Here is a 20868-nt window from a genome sequence, read left to right as displayed (position 1 = left end):
ACAAAATATATATTATCAAATCACATCGCTAACAAATTCTACACTGACTACATACATTTGCCAACGTTGTCACAAGGAATACATTTGGACGTGTCTAAAACATCGTAACACTCATCTACTTGGCAGTCTTTGTTAGGTCTGAATGCAGTAATATTATGGTTTCCTCTACACGTAAACAAAGCTCGACAATCGAATGGATGAGGAACTTGCATACCATATGCAAGACCGTTACAGTACGTTTCTGAAAATAAACAAAATAGAGAATCGGTAGTAATTCAATGAAAGGCAGAGAATGCCAAACACTATCCATTCCTTATACATTCCGAATATGGTTCGATGAGTTCCGTTGTCTCTTAGCAGTAACCTTACAGCATTACAACTATGTTTTATGTTCACATTAGGACATGCTGCAAACCTTTACTTTATCTACGTCCATGCATACACAGCATTAATGCAAATTAGTTCATAACATCAGTGTAAATGAGTCATTTCGACATATGACTATCATGAAAAATGTTTAAAATCCACCTCACTACAACGCTTCCGCAATTTGCGTATTTGATGTTCTAAAGGCTGTCTTGGCAAAAGTGCGCATAATTCATAAAAATAAATGTGTCTCATACGGTCAGCAACACATCAGAATATCAGAAACAAATACTTTATATCTATTAAAGCGTCAACGGTGAAACAAAGTAAGGCTTATCGGGGGTGGGGGGGGGGGGGTTTATTGCGGGTAAACTATTTAAGAACGCACATCTAATTCATATGAATCTATTATTGAAACAAAAGATGTTTAAAGTATAAGTAAGTGACGTCAAAACGTAATACATATAAATAGCGTTAAACGTTGTGATACATAAATGTAGGTTATTTCCAACATTCTGAGGACCGCGAAATGTTTCAAAGTTAATTAAACTAAAATATAGAAAAATATCTATATTTCAAATATCATAAAATGTTATCCCAGAATGCCGATCAAATCATAAAATAAGTCTTTCATAAATCACATTCTCGGGTAGATTCTAAAACTATAAAAGTACAGTGTCTATGTAATTCAAATTATTCATAATTTCAGTTAATATAACTTTACTCTGTCAGTCTATAAACGATACTTAAAGTTTATATACTTTAAGGATTTCCGCAATTCAATTTTAATAAATCCTCGCATGAAATTACTGTCTCTCATTTTCATTCAATTCCAGAGGGTAAAGATTTTTAAATAGCTCGTGTTGTAAGACCACTTCCGGTACGGATCTTAGCTGCTCTGGTTAAACCGTCTGCAGGGATCCGTAAGTAACGAATGACTGACCAAGTACCTTCATTAGTGTGTTTTTAACAAGTCCAGTCATTCCCACCATCCGCCAAACCATGGAGAGCGATTTTGGACGAATAGCCACTCCGTTTCCCGACTGTTGGGCTGGTCTTTCAATGTTTTGGATCCGAACATTTTCTTCAGTGTAACAGACGCTGCTTGATAGGTTGTTGCGTTGTCAGATAATATCAGCCTTGGGAATGATCGTCTGCTAACGAATCTCCGAAACTCTTGCATAAACGAATCTTCTGTGCGATCATGCACGAGTTCGAGGCGTACTGCTCTGGTAGCCGCACATGTAGAAAGACACACATATGTCTTGGACTCTCGGCCGGACCCTCCTCGGACGTAAAGTGCTCCACTAAAGTCAATCCCCGTCATTGCAAAAGGCGATGAATTTTCCACTCTGTATGTTGGTAATGGTGGTGGATCTGGAGCAAGGTAGGGTTTGGAGTTGACTTTGCGGCATATTGTGCATTTTCTTAGTAGGGATTTTACACACTGACGTATTGTTGGAATCCAATACTTCTGTTTTAGATGGCAGATACTAGTAGTTGCATTTGTACCTAAATGCTGTTGTTTCTCGTGTGCATCAAATATGATAAGTTTTGTCAGGTGATGTTTTGCTGATAACAGAATCGGAAATCGAGTTTTTTCATCCAGGGGTGCGTTGTGCATTTTGCCTCCACATCTAATATAACCAAACGAATCTTCGTACAGACGTAACTGTCTAACAACCGGTAACCGTGATTTTCCGGATTTTAGATCCGACATTTCTTTACAGTAGAAAGTAGAATTAGTAACATTTCTTTATTTTCAAGTTCTTGTAGTGTGATGGAACCACTGTTTCTTGACTGGCTTACTATTCTACAATTACGTATAAATCGCAAGACGTAAGCTGTGATGCATAGTAATCGTTTTAGTTTGCTGAATCTGGTTACTTCAATCACATCTTGAATTGAAAAGCTAATCTGTCTCGTCCTGTGGGTTGAAGATTCTTCATTGGTTCGACTTTTGGTATTGTCGTCTGCTCAAGTAGATAATACTGTTGAGATTCTAACGTTTAATGTCCGCAATTGAGACTTCTGGGTGATTCACTATGATCCGTTAAACTATAAATTACTTTCTTGATAATGTTTGACAGGAATTCCATGGGTCAATAAATCGGCCAGATTCTCTTGGGTTGGTCAGTATCTCTATTTCTGATTTCGAGTTAAAGCTGTGATTTCTGTTTCACGTGAGCTCACAAATCAGTTGTTGCATATGGGAAAATTAAACCCATCGATTTTTCGCACGAGTGAAAATATTTTATATAGCGCAAAGAAGGAACCCTTTACTTTATTTAAATTTATGGAAAAGTATTATAGGTATTTTAGCTTTCCAAACGATGCGATAATATTCAACGCATTATCTTTCTAATGAATATTTTATTTTTAAAATGAATTTAAAAGAAAATGGTCTTTTTTGCGTATACTTTATGTCTGTCTATCTACAATTAGATACATAGTAAAATATGGATAATTTGCTGAAATTTCTTCTGTTTTACAAAGAATAAATAGATTCTTACTTGCCCTTGAAGATAATTGCAAACGACTTAGTAATCTTTATTAATTTATCTATTGTTTCATATTAACTTCAGTTTTCTAGTTGAAGAAGAAAATGGTCTTTTTTAAGCATTTTGAAGATGGGTATAGGGTTTTTTTCGTTATCGGAAAGACTCGAACATTCTCGTATATTTCCGTCAATTCTTACGGAATTTAAGCTCCTTAATGGTAAAGACTGATTTCTTCTCACCCGCTAAATTGCACACATGTACGGATTTATAAATTATTGGACGCTCCATAATATGATTTTTTTTTACAGCCAATAGTCGATTTTAAACAGCTTGAGGATCGAAATTCAAAATTTCAAAAAGAAGAATTTCGAGTTTGCATTGAATTTGGATCTTGCTGGAAATGTTCAGTGGTTTTTTTTCCAGCCAGCATTGAACATCGAGTCTGTCGAAAATGAAAATCTTAAGGAACAGATTTCGAGCTTTAATTAAATTTTTGACGTGTAAGAAGAAAATATTTGAATTTCGATCTTCCTGCTGGCTCTAATTTCAATTCTGCCTTATTAAAATTTCGAGGCAGAATTGAAATTAGAGCCAGCAGGAAGATCGAAATTCAAATGTTTTGAGCCAGCATGAATTTCTAGTCAAGCGGCATTTTAAAAATTAAAATTGTAATCTTTAAACTGGCTCTTAATTCAATACCTATCGATATTCAGATTGAAAATTGGACTTGTTCGGCATGCAGTGCTAGATTTTCGAAACGTCGAGCGAGCTCGCAAATAAAATTAATGCAAGATCGAAATCCAGCTGTTTCAAAAGTTAGTTTCACATTCAATTCCAGTTCTAAATTCGATTGTTTTGAAAATTCAAGCAGGCTTGAAATATAATACTGGGAATAATCTATTTAAATTTTTAAAAACTTGAATTTCGATATATCCGATTTTGCACGATTTTTAATCTTTGAATAATGATCTTGAGTAGATCGCAGTTTCAGTATTATATTGAAATTCAGCTTTTCAAAATTTGAAGTATAATTTTCGAGCTGGCTCGACACTTGATTGTTTGCTCGATATTTGACTTTTACAAAAAAATAATATCAATCTTTGAACAGGCTGTTCATTCAATACAATATCGAAATTTGGCTTTTGGAATATTATGACTTTGAGCTGACCCGAAATTAAAAGCTATTTTGAAAGTTGACGTTTTTCGATCTTCAGGAGTAGCTTGGGTTCAAAATTCGACAAGTTTCGATCTTCGAGCTGGCATAAGATTCTAAGCTAGTTGGACACCGCTCACGACATAACAATAAATGTGCAGTTATTTGATTACACAAAAAAACCCAACTGTTTAAAACCTTTATTTCATAATCATTATCATCAAACAAAGTATTATAAAAAGTGAGCTTCCATCTGATTGTAAGATTGTAGAAATTATTTTTGCAAAGTGATTGTTCGGTTTTAAAATAATGTGTTTGTTGAGAATACCGTTATAAAGGTATTGTGATTAATGTGTTAGACATCGGCCCAAAATAACGGAGTAGACCGAAAACTACCGAAAAGTCCCAAGAGCCGATTTACCTAGCCAAACTTATTATTGGCTTTTGCGGTGATTTTTACGATGAGTCTAATTTTCCCATATGGTATTCTGTGTTAATGAGCCAGCGTAGTACAATTGGGCTATCAGTTAAATAGGATATTCCTGTATTCCTAGTGCTGTCTGTAAATGCTGTGACAATCTGGCTCCTATGACGGCTGCCATTAGTTCAAGCATTGGTTGAGTGAGCGTTTTAATTGGCGCAACTACGTTCTTTGCCATTACTAAGGCTGAAATATCGACTTTTCTGATGTAAGCTGTAGCACCGTATGACTGTGTACTAGCATCGACAAATATGTGTAAATAGGGTGTTGATTTTTTGTCTGCACTTCGGTTTCCGTCTGAGTCTGTAAAGTAATATCTTGAAAACTGTGTCTTCATTGAAGTATTCAAATCTGCCGCTATGTTCAACCATCTCCGTTGATATATAATAGGAAGAGGTGTATCTCAATTCAAACGTTCTTTCCATATATCTTGGAGAAGTAAATAGGCTCTTACGGTAACTGGACCGAGTATGGCGAGAGGGTCATATATTCTTGATGCACTTTCTAAAATGTAACGTTTGGTCTTAATCGGGTTTGTGTCTATTTGTCTTTCTTGAAATGTCATCGTGTCCTTTTTTGGTTGCCAGCGTAATCCTAACAGTTTTGTTACTTTATTTTCTTCGAGTACATTGTGATGTGTCTCCATTTCTCTAAGCGAGAGACTGTTCGAGCTCCATGATTGTAGTTTAAATCCTGCTGCGGACATAAGATCACGCGACTCCCGAAAATATCTCATCACGTCTGCTTCATGATCAAAACTGGACAAGAAGTTGTCTACATACAGGTTGTTGTACAGTTGTCGCAGTTTCTCTGTAGATGCTTCAGTATTGTTGCATTTAAGATAAAAGGGGAGCAAACTGGTCCGAAAAGTACGGACCTGAAACGATATTCTTTCAATGGGCTGTCGGGATCACTTTGATCAGAAGGCCATAAAAGTCGTGTGACATCTCGGTCATTCTCGTGTAGTCCCACATGTAGATACGCCTTCTCGATATTACTAACAACTGCAACAGGCGTGTGCGTGTTGTTGAAGATTCCTTTCTCACGACATGATGGGGAATGTAGTGTACTCTCTTTCCGGGTTCATCTGTAGGCATGTCTTCATCTATGAAACCTTTCTTTATTTGACCTTTTATTATAACATTGCAGTGGTTCAGTGTAACTTGGTCTTAAAGTAACTTGGTCAGTAAGTTTCCAGTTCTGCGCTTCACTATGTCATAGTTTGTCGGTAGGGTTGGCTAATTTCCATAGCAACGCGGCTGTGTATCTCTCACCCGTAAACATGACGGAATTCTCTTGTTATGTAGTCATGTAGTCGCATTTGTCGTACTCAGTGTCATCATGTTGAATTCCTAAGCTTTCACGCTTTCAGAATGTTTCTAAATCGATTTCGATCGGAGCTTGCGTGATTAGATGTAGAGTTAGATTAATTGTTGGCTTTCGTCCTGACGGTTGAAATGGAACCGAACCGGAGAGCATGTATCCAATCTTGGATTTTACAGTTGTAGGTCCCGAACCACGGATCACTTTATCTTCAGTAGTGACCCTCCAGTAAAATCTGCGCCGATAAGTAGCTATACTTCAAATGTTTGGTCATAAGTTACTTGATGCGGAAGTTTCAGACCTTTTATGTATTGGAGGTTTGTCACACTTCTGTTATAAATTTGTAGATAGCAATAGTTGGTTCTATCAACACCTCTATCGTGATCTTTTCACCGGAAGTTGTGATCAAATAAATTCTGGTTGTTTCCAAGTGTCGGACCTCATTTGTTAAATCCCCGAAGCTTGCGAGATGTATCGTATCAGTTCCCGTTATTTTAAGTTTGAGCTTTTCTGCTTGATTTCACGTAATAAATGATCGTTGCGATCCCTCATCAAATAAAAAAATTTGTGTCTGCTGTACACATGCCGGAAGTTACTGGTGATAAAGCTGGCTTCAGTAGCACGTTTAAAAAAATTGTAAGGATGTCGTCTGTTTGCATGTGATATCATCGTAGGTATGTAGAATCGCCGCTTGCTGTAGAACCTGGGTATTACCTGAACTTGGTGTTGAATATAGCCAAACAATTACACAGAGGCGTTTATTTTTAACAACTGTCATTCTTGATGCGTAGTTAGTTATGACATTACAGTCATTTGCTAAATGTGTGTTACTTGAGCAAAAAGCACATACCTTTGGGGTTTTGCGAGTGAACTATAAAACACCGCACATCTGGTTCATATGAATTATTTTTCAAACTAAAGATGTTTACAGTATAAGGGGGTGACGTCAGTGAAGCCAAAACGTAATATAAGAACGCACATCTGGTTCATATAAATTATTCAAACTTAAGATTTTTACAGTATAAGCGGGTGACGCTAATGACGACAAACCGTAATACAAATATAGCGTTAAATATTGAGATACATAAATGTACGTTATTTCCGACTAGGCTCTTCGTGATTCTTGATAAGTGCGTTTTTTTTTAAATGATTATCTAACAGCATTTCCTATATCAAGTGTTTGATGTTCAGATATCAAAATAAGTCAATATATTATTACCTTCACTGTCTGAGAGAGAGAGAGAGAGCATATCGAACATGTATTTATTTTAGCGAAGGAGCCGAACCCGCAACGGTAAAGCGACATCACTTAGGACGACACTATCAACTGCGCTACCGAAACAACCTTACAACTGTCTCTTAGGTAACGCTTGATGAAACGATTATCTTTGTATCACACTATGAAGTATCATATATTCAAATCATACCTGAAACAACTGTTACGTATTCGGCATCCATCAGCTTTTCCTCTTCCGTTTCAATAACACATTTCATGATTGTTCCATTCCAAACTGCTGTGTACTTGTTGATAAATTTAATAGTGGCCATGTTTGAACACTGCTCTAAATTAAATTCTGAAGAACTCGTTGATTCAATTTTCTTAAACTCTCCGTCTACATTCGATTCTAGATATATAGATGCATTTTCAGAGCCTAGTTCCCCGGTACAGATAGTTTCAAACCCAACCCAAGGATCAGAGTTTTCAACCATGTCACTTGATGGATCCAGTACTGGTGTGAGGGCTTTCCCTGAAAGAGATTTTTAATACATTAAACTGAATGTTTCAAAAGCGGTTATACAAATATGATTATTTGTTAGATAATGTATCAGATAAAAATATTTATCACAAAATGTTCCTAGTAAGTAATGTAGACGACTTAATACGTTGACAAGATGAAATTATTCATCTGCATCCCATTTAACGTTTTGAAAGGTTGAGAAATAAGAAAAGAGATAAATATCACCATATTGTTGAAACAACATCAGAAGATACGGATTAATACCGCAATAATTCTATATTTTGTCCGATGTGATAGCTTGATGATAACGTTGAGCCGGATAAACAGTTGTAATGAGAAATTACTTATTTTTTATGCTATGTTTTTTTTAATCCACCCATAATATTTTCTAATTTATTATGTTTTCAAATTTATCGAATATATGTCCAAAAATAAAGTTTTTAGACACTAAAATGCGTAGGAATAACTTGTTATTACAACGAATGAAAAGCATAACTTCACCTTTATACTTACATTGTAGAGATAAAACAGCACCAGCTTCTGAAGGGTTCCCTAAACCACTCGGTGTGCAGAAGTAGTCGCCGTCATCTCCACACTGAACTGTCATATTGATCATCAGAACTCCGGAAGAATCATTCAGATTACTCTCTTCAGTTACAACTCTGACACTGTCGCTGTTTGAATCTCCTGGGTATGATGCTACAATAGCTCTATCTGTTCCTTTTGTGATGGTTATGCTAGTAAGACCGTGCACATCGTCCACAATACAAACTAATATCACAGATTCACCTACGATTCCTGTTAAGTCTGTAGTTTTGAAATACGTATCTGAAATTGTTAATTATTTTAGACTATAAGGATAAATATTACGGAAACGATTGCATTCACTCCTTCCAGTTTGTCAATTCATTGATACAAGTTAAACTTCTCATGCAATTCACCATTATGAAAAATTATTCAGATTTCTAAATGTCATTATAGTAAGAATGCACCTACTGGGGCTATCAAGTATAATAGCTTGTTTTTTTGATGACTGAACCACGTTAGTTTCGTTATGAACAGCACATCTGATCTCTGAATTGTTCCAGCCAACATCAGGATAGAAGATCAAACGAACGGTCTGTGTATACCGGCAGTTTTCTAGGACCACTGGCTCTTGTTCTACACTTTCGTTGTAAATAGAAAACCTTGACTCGTTCTAAAAGACATTACAAAATTAAAGAACATTGTGAACTTTTGTTTATTTGAAACAATGGGTTCAAAACTGTTTGTGCTTTGAGATGACAAGCTTACAAAAATGTGAACATATGTAAAAAGAATATAATTCTAACAGTTAATCGTAACAAATCTTACAGACCTAACGTTCCTGATCAGTCTCAATGAAACCTAGTTAGTTTTGATTATTTGCTCAGCTCAGTGCTAAAGAGCGTGGACAGTAGCATGCATTTCCACTACAGTCCATAACCAGGATCAATCAAACCGAGCCTGCAACATTTTCATTTTGTCGTATTGGGCGACCCGTGGAGTTTTTCTGCTTTAAAGAATTTGCGATGAATATGGTGTTCATTTAAAAGCATTTCTCTAAAATATCGTCATTGAAAACAAATAAAACCTCGATAAAAAATTTACCAGGTAATTACAAAACAAGATAAACGACATGCAGTATTACCATAAATTTGACCTCCAGAAACATGTTCGTTGCCGCGTTTCCGTCTGGATCCCTGCCAATATCTCCACTGCAGCTGATTTCAAGCCTCTCATTCAGTCTTACAGTCGATGGCTTATTTAGGCTAGGTGCAGTCGCAGGAGCTATTATTAGATAAAGATAGAAGCAATTAGAATATTACTAAAACATATTTTTAAAGATCTACTGCACAAGTAGGAAGTCGCACATAATATTTAAATCATTTCACATTTACTTATTTTATTGCACGTTTTTGAAAAACAGTATATAAAACATGTCTTTGAAACATACTTACCAATGAACAATACATTCCATATAATCATTTATAATTTTGCACAAATCAGACTACCAACAGACTTTGCACAAACAAAGGAGGAATATAGCTATTGTAATACAAAATATCAATTAAGTCAAAATGTAAACTTTAAATGTGACACAGATGTAAGTCGGCCTGGATGGAGGAAGTAATGTTGATTGATGTACTTCTTAAGTAATCTCAATAACAACCATCTCTATGAACTCTATGTTGCAAGTTTAAACTCTATACATTTTATATATTTTTTTGAAGTTGTGCTCCGGACACAAAACACAAAATACAGATTTGACGTTTGAACTCACCATGTGACCTTACACTTTGACGTACCTACCAGCAGCACCTAATCGTCATTTATCTTAAAATGGTTATTAAGTTATGCTTTGGACACAAGATATGATAGACAGATTAGACCGTGCTGAAAGCTTGACCTTTGACCTACCGACTTGGTTGAAGAGCTTAAAGGTATACTAGACCCAAATTGGTGGACGGATAGCTCAGTGGTTTGCACACTGGCCTTCCAATCCTGAGGTCGGGGGTTCGATCCCCGGCAGCTACTCGGGAATTTTCAGAAACGCTTTTCAGTGTTTCCCACCCAACTAGAGGTGTACTGGTCAGGAACCTAGGCGATCCTTGCGTGTATCAGTGCTATACACTGGACACGTTAAAGAACCAGGCTGTCTATTCGCAACGAGCTAGGCTAAGTTAGCCGGACAAGCCTGTATCTGATTTCTGATTTCTCTGACGTGGGGGCTTTGTCTCACTCTATCCCTTTGGTACAGATCGCTCTGTGTCTGTACTAGCAGAGGATGAATTATGCGCCATGTGTGGCTGCATTTGAACTATGTAAAGCGCCTTTGAACGTGAAATTGATCATGAAAAGGGCGCTATATAAATCTGGTATAATAATAATATAATAATAAATTTTATATTTGAAACATGAAAAAAGTACTACCAGTAGTTTATGTAAACATACAATAAACACATTTTGTGTATTAACACTGCTATGAATTTGGTTATAAATAGTACACACTGTATACATGTACAGCTGAAAACAGTATAAATGTGTACTACCAAAAAAAAAAACACTGGAAGTTGTTTTACACAATCAGCTGTTACTACATGACATTTGATTATGAATGCAGCTCAATATTGACAATTTATTTGTATATTTAGTGAAGTTGAACATATTTGATGAGGATTATCTGCATTTGAAGTAAATATCTTAATATAAATATATTTAAATGAAAGATGAGCAGAATGCATCTTTGAATACTAAGACACAAGAATATATCAGCGATTTCTGGAGATGCGGGGTAAAGGGGTAATGTAGGGGTCGGATGGGTGTTCATGTGGATTTTACACTCAACAAATCACCGCAAAACCACCCAACCAGTTCCAAGATCAAAATCAATATCTTTTTATAGTTTTGAAGTTGAACGCCGGGCACAAAATACAGATTTAAACTAAGTTTGTGACCTACTGACAAAATTCGCGCGCTTTGCATATTGACGCATCGCCACCTACCTATATGCCAAGTTTGAAGTCAACACCTTGAATGATTATTATGTTATACTCTTGTCACAGAATATGACAGACAAATTTCACCGTTCCAAGGCGGTGCCCATATTTTCAACTTGTTTTCTATCCGTCTTGTATTTTGTGTTGCGTACGTTGTCTTGTTTGTTAAAATCGTTGCTTTCCTCTTTCTCCTCACACCCCCTATCGCCCCTCTCATCCCTTCCCATTGCCTTTGCGCTCCCTTGCTTTTGTATCTCCTCCTCTTTTACTATGAGTTAGTTATTGTGCCCAACTTAATTTTGGATGCAGGAATCCCTAGGCAGTGCCCGATTGTTGTTTTTCTTGTTTATGTTTATGCGTGTCTGTGTATCTTGGGCAGTGCCCTACAGTGTTGTTTTATCTTACTTGTCTGTTTGTTTATCTATGTAAGTTAGTTATGTGTGCGTGTGTATGTGTGTGTGCGTGTGTGTTTGTGTGTGTCTTTTGTACGTAAGTGTCTGTGCTGCAGTGGTTTACGTTGTAGGGTAACTCTGATTAAAGAACGCAGCATTCCCTTTTAAACATTCATCTTTGTTCCACTTTACCCTTCAACACACCCTCCGCAACTTTCTACCCCCTAACCCTCCCTCCACGTTTTTCTGTATTTTGCATAAAATTAATTTCTATAATATCTTTACGTTACAGCTTCTTTTTGTTGTGGGTCTACTTTGCAAATTCGTGACTCTGTGCTTCCGAGAAATCTACACTTACCTTTTTATCTTTTGGTTACGTCACAATGAAATAACAAACATCCATTTTCAGAATTATTAAGATTAATTATTTATTCTTATTCACTTTTGTAGGGCATTATAAGAGAGCAATAGAGGGAATTATATTGACACTCTGAGGATTACTATATTTTTGTGAATACCTGGATGATAAGGTTTTTACAGGCATAAAACTATGCAAAAGGGCGATACATACCTTGAAAGGTTACTGTAGTCATATCCTCTATTGTCGAGTTGCTAGTCGTAACTGCGCATGTATAATCAATATCACCCACTTCTCCCATTGCATCACTACACATCACGACGTCGAAAACAACAGCTAATGTAGCTGAATCATTAGCAAAATTGCTTTCATCCGCCACCAAACTTATATGGGGTTCATTCGAGTCCAGTGATTGATCGGTACTATTTACGCCAATGATAACTTCACCGTCAGACCTTCTTATCTCTATTCGTTTCCAGTCCGGCATATTCTGGACGTCACATGTAATCGATTCTTTCTCACCGATATTGAACATGTACGAGGAGTTCTCAAATGCAACTATAAAGTACAGAAGAGTAGGTTAAATTTCTATTATCATTTATACGTCTAAAGGTCCAAACGACAGAATTTATTTTAAACATTTGATATATTTTCATCAGTAGACCAAATCATTGCAAAGAGAAGGGCATTTCATTTTGCAGACAAAAGATATATCTTATCATGTTATAATGCCTCCTATGTTTAAACTGGTGTCATCTCAGCACAACTGACTGATGATTTTTCAACACAGCTGTCATCTCAACTAATGCTTATGCACAGAATATAATTGTCTTTCGGTAATCCCCATGTAGAGGTCGAATCACACGCTGTCTCAAGTATGAAGTGTCTGTAGATGTAGGTTTTAGTACTGAAATGGAGTCTTTGCAGTAATACCCAGGCTCTTCTGGAGTAAGTGAACCGGTGGAGCAACCAGTTTTAGCATTCGCATTTTCTTGACTGACAAGTTATTGCTCGTAGAAAACAGCAATGGTGTGCAATTTATGAAGGGGTATATCAATTAGTTAAAGCAGCTGTTTCTACTTCAATTTACTTAAATGTTCAGTCCGTCTATTATGTCAACAGGTTGTTGAAGGTTCGGCGATGCGTATGTTCTCCGTGCTGATTGACTAAAAGACAACGCGTCTTCGGTCATTTGTCCTTTACCTTTTATACTTGACAAAAATAAGCAAAGTGACCTCATACTTTAATTTAAACAAAATAACTACTATTTACTATGGCATTAGGCGAGCAGTTAAAATACATGATTGTATATTCCATCAAATATATAACTAGATCTACCTGTGTGTTCTGGAGCTAACTTTGTGGTAGATGTTGTCGGGATCGATGTCGAGAAGGGCTTTGTTGGTATCGAATTGGTCAAACCCGTATTGCTAGACTCAACAGATGTAACGTCATTCTCTGTTGTAAATGTTCCTATATTGCAAAAACAAATTAAGCAAAGTTTAAAGTTTTCAATGCAGGTCTATCGTATTTTATTAACAGTTGTACTTACTTTAATTTGAAATAATGTCCTTGAAAAATAAAGTAACACTATCAATTTTCACATTATCGCTAGGCGTAAACGGTGAAGTCTTTTGTGGAAAAAGCGTGTGTTGCAGACACTCATAATTATATTTGACAGATATCAAACATTTAAGGGATTTAAGACGAACAACAATAACGTGTAGAAATGCTTAAAAAGTAATATCAAATTCACATAGGAGGGTGGTCAGCATTAAATCTACCGCATTGAGTGTACGCACGCATTTAATGTGCACTATTAAACCTATGTTAAACCTAACCCTAACCTTTAGTCAGTATATAATACATTCAATATGTGAGTACATACAATAGGGGCAATTTAATGGTGGCGATAGGAGGGTATTGAGATTTGAATAATTAAGGATTCATTTCAAATTTTTAGTGTAATTTCATACCAAAAAGAACTGTTGGACTTGTAAGTGTATCCTGAATTGAATTTTCATTAACATCTCCGAGTTCAGCATCAGTTTCTTTCATTAAATATCTAGCGCGAAACCAAAATATTTCATTTTTTTTAGTAAGAATAAAAAAACTGGATTTAAAAATGATTTTATGTGTAGGATTGCAGAAGTGCTTGCATGGCTATCTGCTATATGTGAAGAGATGGTTAATTTGTTTCTACATACAAACACTCAACTGCTGATGTTCTAAAGACACCAAGAATAATTCGACGACCTTGATTTTTAATGGTATTGAATACATGTATTTGCATATAAGACTTTTTTGCCGAACCATAAACAATACAACCATCATCTAGCTCGAATCTAATCAAACTGCGCAGAGTCTTAGTAAAACTGCGGTCGGTTCTCCAATCGGTATTTGAAGTTATTTTTAAAAGATTCAATAATCCTTTTGCCTTTCAGATATTTTAAATGTGGTATGAAAAGTGTTTTATCAAGCATAATACGAAAAAAACTTTACTTCGAGAACAACAATTATTTTGTAGATCTACACCCTAGAAAAAAGGTGTGGCTCCCCATATTGTTTCAGTAATTGACAAAAGTGGACACATTAAGTTTTACAGATTTAGAAAATTTAAAACCATTTCTAGTGGCCCTATTGAACGCATATTTTTCGAACGATAACATATCAAAAAGTCGTTGACATGTGATGAACAATCTTTTCCAGCAGGTAACAAACATTTAACACTATTATTAACCTTAATGCTAAAATTGGTTATCTACAAAAATAAAACTTTGCGGAACGCCATGTTCCTGCTCGAAAGAGCCATAAAATCACCACGAACTTTAAAATATTGGAAGACATCCTTTTAAATCTAAGTCGTCAAAGTCATTCAAAATACCATGTTTCCAAAGACTAAAGATGTTTCTTTTCGTTTTTTTTTTCTGACAAGTACATCAAGAATGATATTTTCCTTCGAAGAATATGAACAATTTTGCAAAGACTGCTTTGAAAATTTGTAATTAGGCCTTGGGATTCAATATACGCTTCATGAAAGTAAAAATGAATAGTTTAGGTGCTTTTTCCCTGTGAAATTCGACAATAAACATAATTATGTCTCCCCCAGGAGACATATTGTTTTTGCCCTGTCCGTCCGTCCGTCCGTCCGTCCGTACGTCACACTTCATTTCCGAGCAATAACTGGAGAACCATTTGACCTAGAACCTTCAAACTTCATAGGGTTGTAGGGCTGCTGGAGTAGACGACCCCTATTGTTTTTGGGGTCACTCCGTCAAAGGTCAAGGTCACAGGGGCCTGAACATTGAAAACCATTTCCGATCAATAATTAGAGAACCACTTGACCCAGAATGTTGAAACTTCATAGGATGATTGGTCATGAAGAGTAGATGACCCCTATTGATTTTGGGGTCACTCTGTCAAAGGTCAAGGTCACAGGGGTCTGAACATTGAAAACCATTTCCGATCAATAACTAGAGAACCACTTGACCCAGAATGTTGAAACTTCATAGGATGATTGATCATGAAGAGTAGATGACCCCTATTGATTTTGGGGTCACTCCATCAAAGGTCAAGGTCACAGGGGCCTGAACATTGAAAACCATTTCCGATCAATAACTAGAGAACCACTTGACCCCGATTGTTGAAACTTCATAGGATGATTGGTCATGAAGAGTAGATGACCCCTATTGATTTTGGGGTCACTCCATCAAAGGTCAAGGTCACAGGGGCCTGAACATTGAAAACCATTTCCGGTCAGTAACTTGAGAACCACTTGACCCAGAATGTTGAAACTTAATAGGATGATTGGTCATGCAGAGTAGATGACTCCTAACGATTTCGGGGTCACTCTGTGAAAGGTCAAGGTCACAGGGGCCTGAACATTGAAAACCATTTCCGGTCAGTATCTTGAGAACCACTTGACCCAGAATGATGAAACTTCATAGGATGATTGATCATGCAGACTAGATGACCCCTAACGATTTTAGGGTCACTCTGTTAAAGGTCAAGGCCACAGGGGCCTGAACATGGAAAACCATTTCCAATCAATAACTTGAAAACCCCTCGACCCAGAATGTTGAAACTTCATAGGATGATTGTTCATGCAGAGTAAATGACCCCATTTGGTTTTTGGGGTCACTCAGTTAAAGGTCAAGTTCACAGGGGCCTGAACATTGATAACCAGTTCCAGTCAAAGCCGCTTTTGAACTTCTTAACCCACCTCCTGACTGTGGCATACGACACTTAATTCTGTCCATGAACATCGCACAATTCCTCAAAAATCTCCTACGCAGATACGCCAAGTCTGCATCGAATTTATTTTGAAAACCTCGAATTTCAGCTGCTTTTACACTTTTCTTGCCGACGATTTTACTTTAGTATAAATGACTATCTGTTGATTTTGTGAAAGTATTCGCGATAATACAGCATGTACACATGTAAATTTGGTATCCATGTGTAGAGAATGGATTTCTTGTTATACCCGTATGCTTTTTATGTGAATATATAATTATATATACTAGTAGTATATTTTCACAGCCATAGGGACAATAAATCAGTTTTTTTCTAAAGATAATTCCAAAAATAAATAGTGTATATACTGGATAAAATTTTCTAAAGCGTTAAACGGAACCTTAAATCGTTTTTAAAATATCTATGGACCAAGCATTGATTTCATAAAATCATTTAATGATATACAGTATATCATAAAAGCGATTTAGTTTGTGATATCTTTAATTTTATTTATGATATATTGAATTCAATATGTTATATCAAAAATCTTTTATCAGTATCATTAAACTGAATTAAAGCTATCACTATTTTGCACTCATGATCAAATAAAATAGCACTGATTATAAGACATCTTATATATACTTATTTTTATATATGGTGATGTTTTAAAATGTATAACATTATAATTATAAGCATTGATGATATATATATTATATTGATTTGTGGTATCAATAAATAAATGAATTATAAGATCAACGAAAAATAACACAATATTAATTTAATATATCACAAAATAGTAGCAAAACGTGACCAAATACGTTTTTTGGTCTCTCTCTATCAACATTTTTCAGCTACCTAATTATTTTATAACAGTTTTTCTATCCTACTATGATAAAAAAGTGGCGAAAGCTAGAAAACATTCTTTTAACTTTATCTCTTTTATTTACTGAAGAATATTGCATGCAATAAAAAGAATCTCTCATTAGATGACTTTGCGGGTGGAAATATCAGGCTCTCGGGTAACTATTTTGCGGTAACTCGGCAGAGCCTCGTTACCGCCTACACAGTTACCCTGGAGCTTGGTATTTCCATTCGCACCTTTAACCTGTGAAAGATTCTCAGGAATAGATATCGACTGAACTGGAGCTTGTAATGCTCGACAAGCTATGTATTCACGCTTTGCACAGGCTCGTGTTAATGTTGCAGCACATATCTACACTGAGGCTAGGCATATACAGAATACTTGTTTAATAAAGTAGGGTCGTCGGAGTTTGTGGCATGCAGAAGATACAGGTTCGAATATTATCAATTGCGGTAATGATTTTGATAAATTACAACATAATTGTGATGTGCAAGCTGAATCTTTATTACATGTAATTGCTACTATTATGAGGTACAATTCTTTAGCATGCAAATCTGTACAAGAATGTAATCAAAACCATGTGAATATAGCATAACCTCGATCGCTTATACATCAAATCCACCCAGTTCGCTAAAAAGGTTTAGCTCAGACAGAAAGCATTTGTATGTGAAGCATTAAGTCATTCGTGTGTAAAGTTTGAAATCAAATGTGTGTGAAGTTTGGGCCATAGTCTTCACCTATCTGTCATGTGGAGAAGTTGGCAATTGCATGCGGAGAACAAATCAGTACTGGAGCAGAATCCATAAACGTATGTTAGGGTAACTGACCGCCGTTGCATAACCATTACAATTTAAAATATGGTATTAAACATAAACAAATCAGCTAAAACAATACCGAAATATTCATACTAGGAGTATCTTCAAAGCGGAATCCGTTTGATCAAATGAATTTTTAAAGAATAATTTGAATCAGAATACTATTTTTAATAGTATTACGCTAAATGTTTATACATTCTGTTTCTCATATTGTCAAGTGGTTATTCCCTTACATCCGTATTTAATTAAAAGTGCTTATAAATTAGACACTATTCCTACATCAAGCCTGTCCAATAGGTTGGGCACAAGACTGTAAATGAAATGGCCGTGTGTTCAATGCCCATGCGCGTTATTTAGAGAGAAAACAGTGCTTTATATGTCCTCCACTTGTCAGGTACATGTTTAGAACGTATATAAACAGTCGCGGAATCCAGAACACTAGTTCATTGAATAACTGAAATAATGTAAAAAAATTTGTTAAAGCCAATGGATTCAACAATCAATCCGCTAAACAGTTATGAAATAAGTTCCCCAAGCGGGAATATTTAACTTTATCTTGTTGTTTTTCCCCAATAACTTGTGACGAATTTATTGCATGTGGCGTCACCTAGGAATAGTTATGTTTTGCCCCCGGGCATGTAGCGATTGAACTGTCCGTTCGTCTGTTTGTCCGCCCGTCCGTACGATCCAGATTGCCTAGCTCGCAATAGTGACCCGATTTAGTTCATACTCGCATTCAACAATTCTTGTGGCAAGACCTACAAACTGACCAATATATATGAATGATCTTGATACCTACACATTTAATGAACATTTTTGTACCTACAGCCTAAATAAATGAAACAATTTAGTTTATACTCACACTAAATACACCTTATGGCAAGACAAACAAATTAACCTATATACATGTATATATATATGGTTATCAAACTACGCTCGTGCGCCTTTCAGGTACTTAATGTATCAAATAAATGCGGCATATTGGAAACCACATGGTCACATATCTTATTATGGAACAGAACATACATTAACTATAGCTTCATTGTTGAAATGAAATTCATACAAATGCCTGAGACAAACACTCCTTGAAGTGGAGGTTACGATCGGAATTACACGTAAGACAGGAGATAACTGTCTATCGGACACGAATACAACGGTGTGTATGTATATGTGCATGCTTGCATACAGTTTTGTACGTGCATGTGTACGTGCGTGTGTTTATACATGAGTATTTTAAAAACACACATCTATCATATTATAAGAACAGCGTGCATGTTATATATCATACACTTCTTCACGTAATAAAACATAAAAATATATGTTTGTTCTTTGTAAAACGTGCAATAATCATATGTGACAGTTCGTCTGTTATCTAGCAGTCAGGAAAATCACAGACCATACAACCTAGCAGAGTGGTGTTTTTAATATATGGACAGTTTATTCCACAGTCATTGATGAATGTTACTCCAGTAAAACATAAAATGTAGTAATGACAATTGAATGGATGGTAATAATACAACAACCCTGTAGGCGGACAATCATCTGTAATATAAAAATGAATGTATCGGTTTTAAAAATTGTGGTTTTACAATGCATTATTAATAAACTCATTTAGATCTCGCAACTATCTATAGAAATATTACACGCTTTCCCATTTTAAATATTGCCCGTAAGTATTGAGCTGGCACTTGTTAATATTCGCCATTATTTTAGTTATATCATGAGGTATTTGTATTAATTAGAATAACCGATAAAGACAACCGGTGGTGTAGTGGTAAGCTCAACATCTACACACTTCACCATTGGTTTGAATTCAGAAGATCAGATTTTTTTCATTTCAACGTAATTTAGTTGTGTCAAAATTTCTTTCATTCCTTCATTATTTTATAAAACATCGCATTAATCTCGTGTATTAATCAATGCCAGTTCCTTGAATTGTCCGTTGAATTAACGAAGACTTGTCTGGTCCTTAGGATTTCAGTCAACATTTCGTAGAACTGGTTATTGAATTGCACGTAGAAAAATCTTGTGATTTTTTCAATAAATGAACGATATATGATGATGATTATAATAATTTTCTCGTCTACCGAGTTTACAGATAAAATTTAAAACAAATGATATGGCCAGATAGAGGACACAAGGCCGAAACCCCGAGATTGGTAGCTAAACGCATTGACCGCATAACTACATCTGCATATGCGAAATGATAATGTTGCTTTTTAACATTTATATCGTTATTTATTCTCGAACAACGAAAATTAATTTATGGAAACATACAAAATATTCATAAGTGCCAGGTCAATACTTAAAAGAATACTTACCCACTAGCAATTAAAAATGTTATTTGCTTATTTATCCAAAGTATGCCTCCTTATCTCAATATTTAGTTAAAATGTATTACTCATATTTGTTTTATTTTATAAATCAAAATACAAAGTGAAAATAGTTTTTACTATTAAAAATAAAATAGTAGTGCTTACTCTCAATCAACAAAATCCGCTGTACATCCGAAACTAAAGCTGGTTCGGTGATGTCAGTGTGATTATAGACTGCACATCGTATATCTGTGTTATTCCAAGATTCCGTGAAGGTATGTTCTTTGTAGGCAACTGTTTTGTTGACAGAACATTCCTTTACTGAGTCTGTTTGTGGTTCTGCATTTCCAAGACTGTATGTGTTGTACGATTCGAAATTGTTATTACTATACTCAATGCGAATTTCACCTGCCGGGTAGCCGACATTTGCCTGACATGTCACTTTTTCATTGAATTCTATTTGACCTAAAACCATCCTCTTAGGAAGTGACAGCAGAACTCCTCCACTCGGTGGCTCTGTTTTAAAACGAAAATATTGAGTTGCTTCGGCAAAAATATGCAATTTTGAACGAGCAAAACTATACAATTAAGCAATGAAATTTAGATATTTTACGAAAAGTAAATTTAACAGTTTCCCTTTCAATTTTATTGATATGAAAATGTCCTAAAAAGTTCCATTTCGATTTAATGACAATATCAAGTGTAATGGAAAACGTTTCTTTCATACTTTAGTAGTGTATTACAATCAAATAATATAGAAGTTTCATGATGCAACTTCCCTCAATAATTGTTGGAGATACATAATTTTCTTA

The 20868-nt window shown here is 35.6% G+C and overlaps 1 protein-coding gene across 2 annotated transcripts in view; it reads right to left on the bottom strand.

Moving 5' to 3' along the window:
- Positions 1-20868, bottom strand: part of LOC123554699 (uncharacterized) — a 58424-nt gene that overhangs the window by 4421 nt on the left and 33135 nt on the right. Inside the window, exons 20-21 of one of the 2 annotated variants that reach the window (XM_053547802.1) lie at positions 20222-20572; positions 17086-19283 (exon numbers count right to left, since the gene is read on the bottom strand). The exons of the other annotated variant lie outside the window; for it this stretch is intronic. Of the exons in view, the coding sequence (XP_053403777.1) occupies positions 19114-19283; positions 20222-20572 (521 nt within the window). The 3' untranslated portion in view covers positions 17086-19113. Of the gene's footprint in view, positions 1-17085; positions 19284-20221; positions 20573-20868 lie in introns of those variants that run through there. 2 annotated transcript variants of the gene reach the window in all.

Source organism: Mercenaria mercenaria, chromosome 7 (genome assembly GCF_021730395.1).
Source record: "Mercenaria mercenaria strain notata chromosome 7, MADL_Memer_1, whole genome shotgun sequence".
NCBI lineage: Eukaryota > Metazoa > Mollusca > Bivalvia > Venerida > Veneridae > Mercenaria > Mercenaria mercenaria.
Note: the sequence above shows the minus strand (reverse complement) of the source record. Positions and strands in the feature narration are given on the sequence as shown.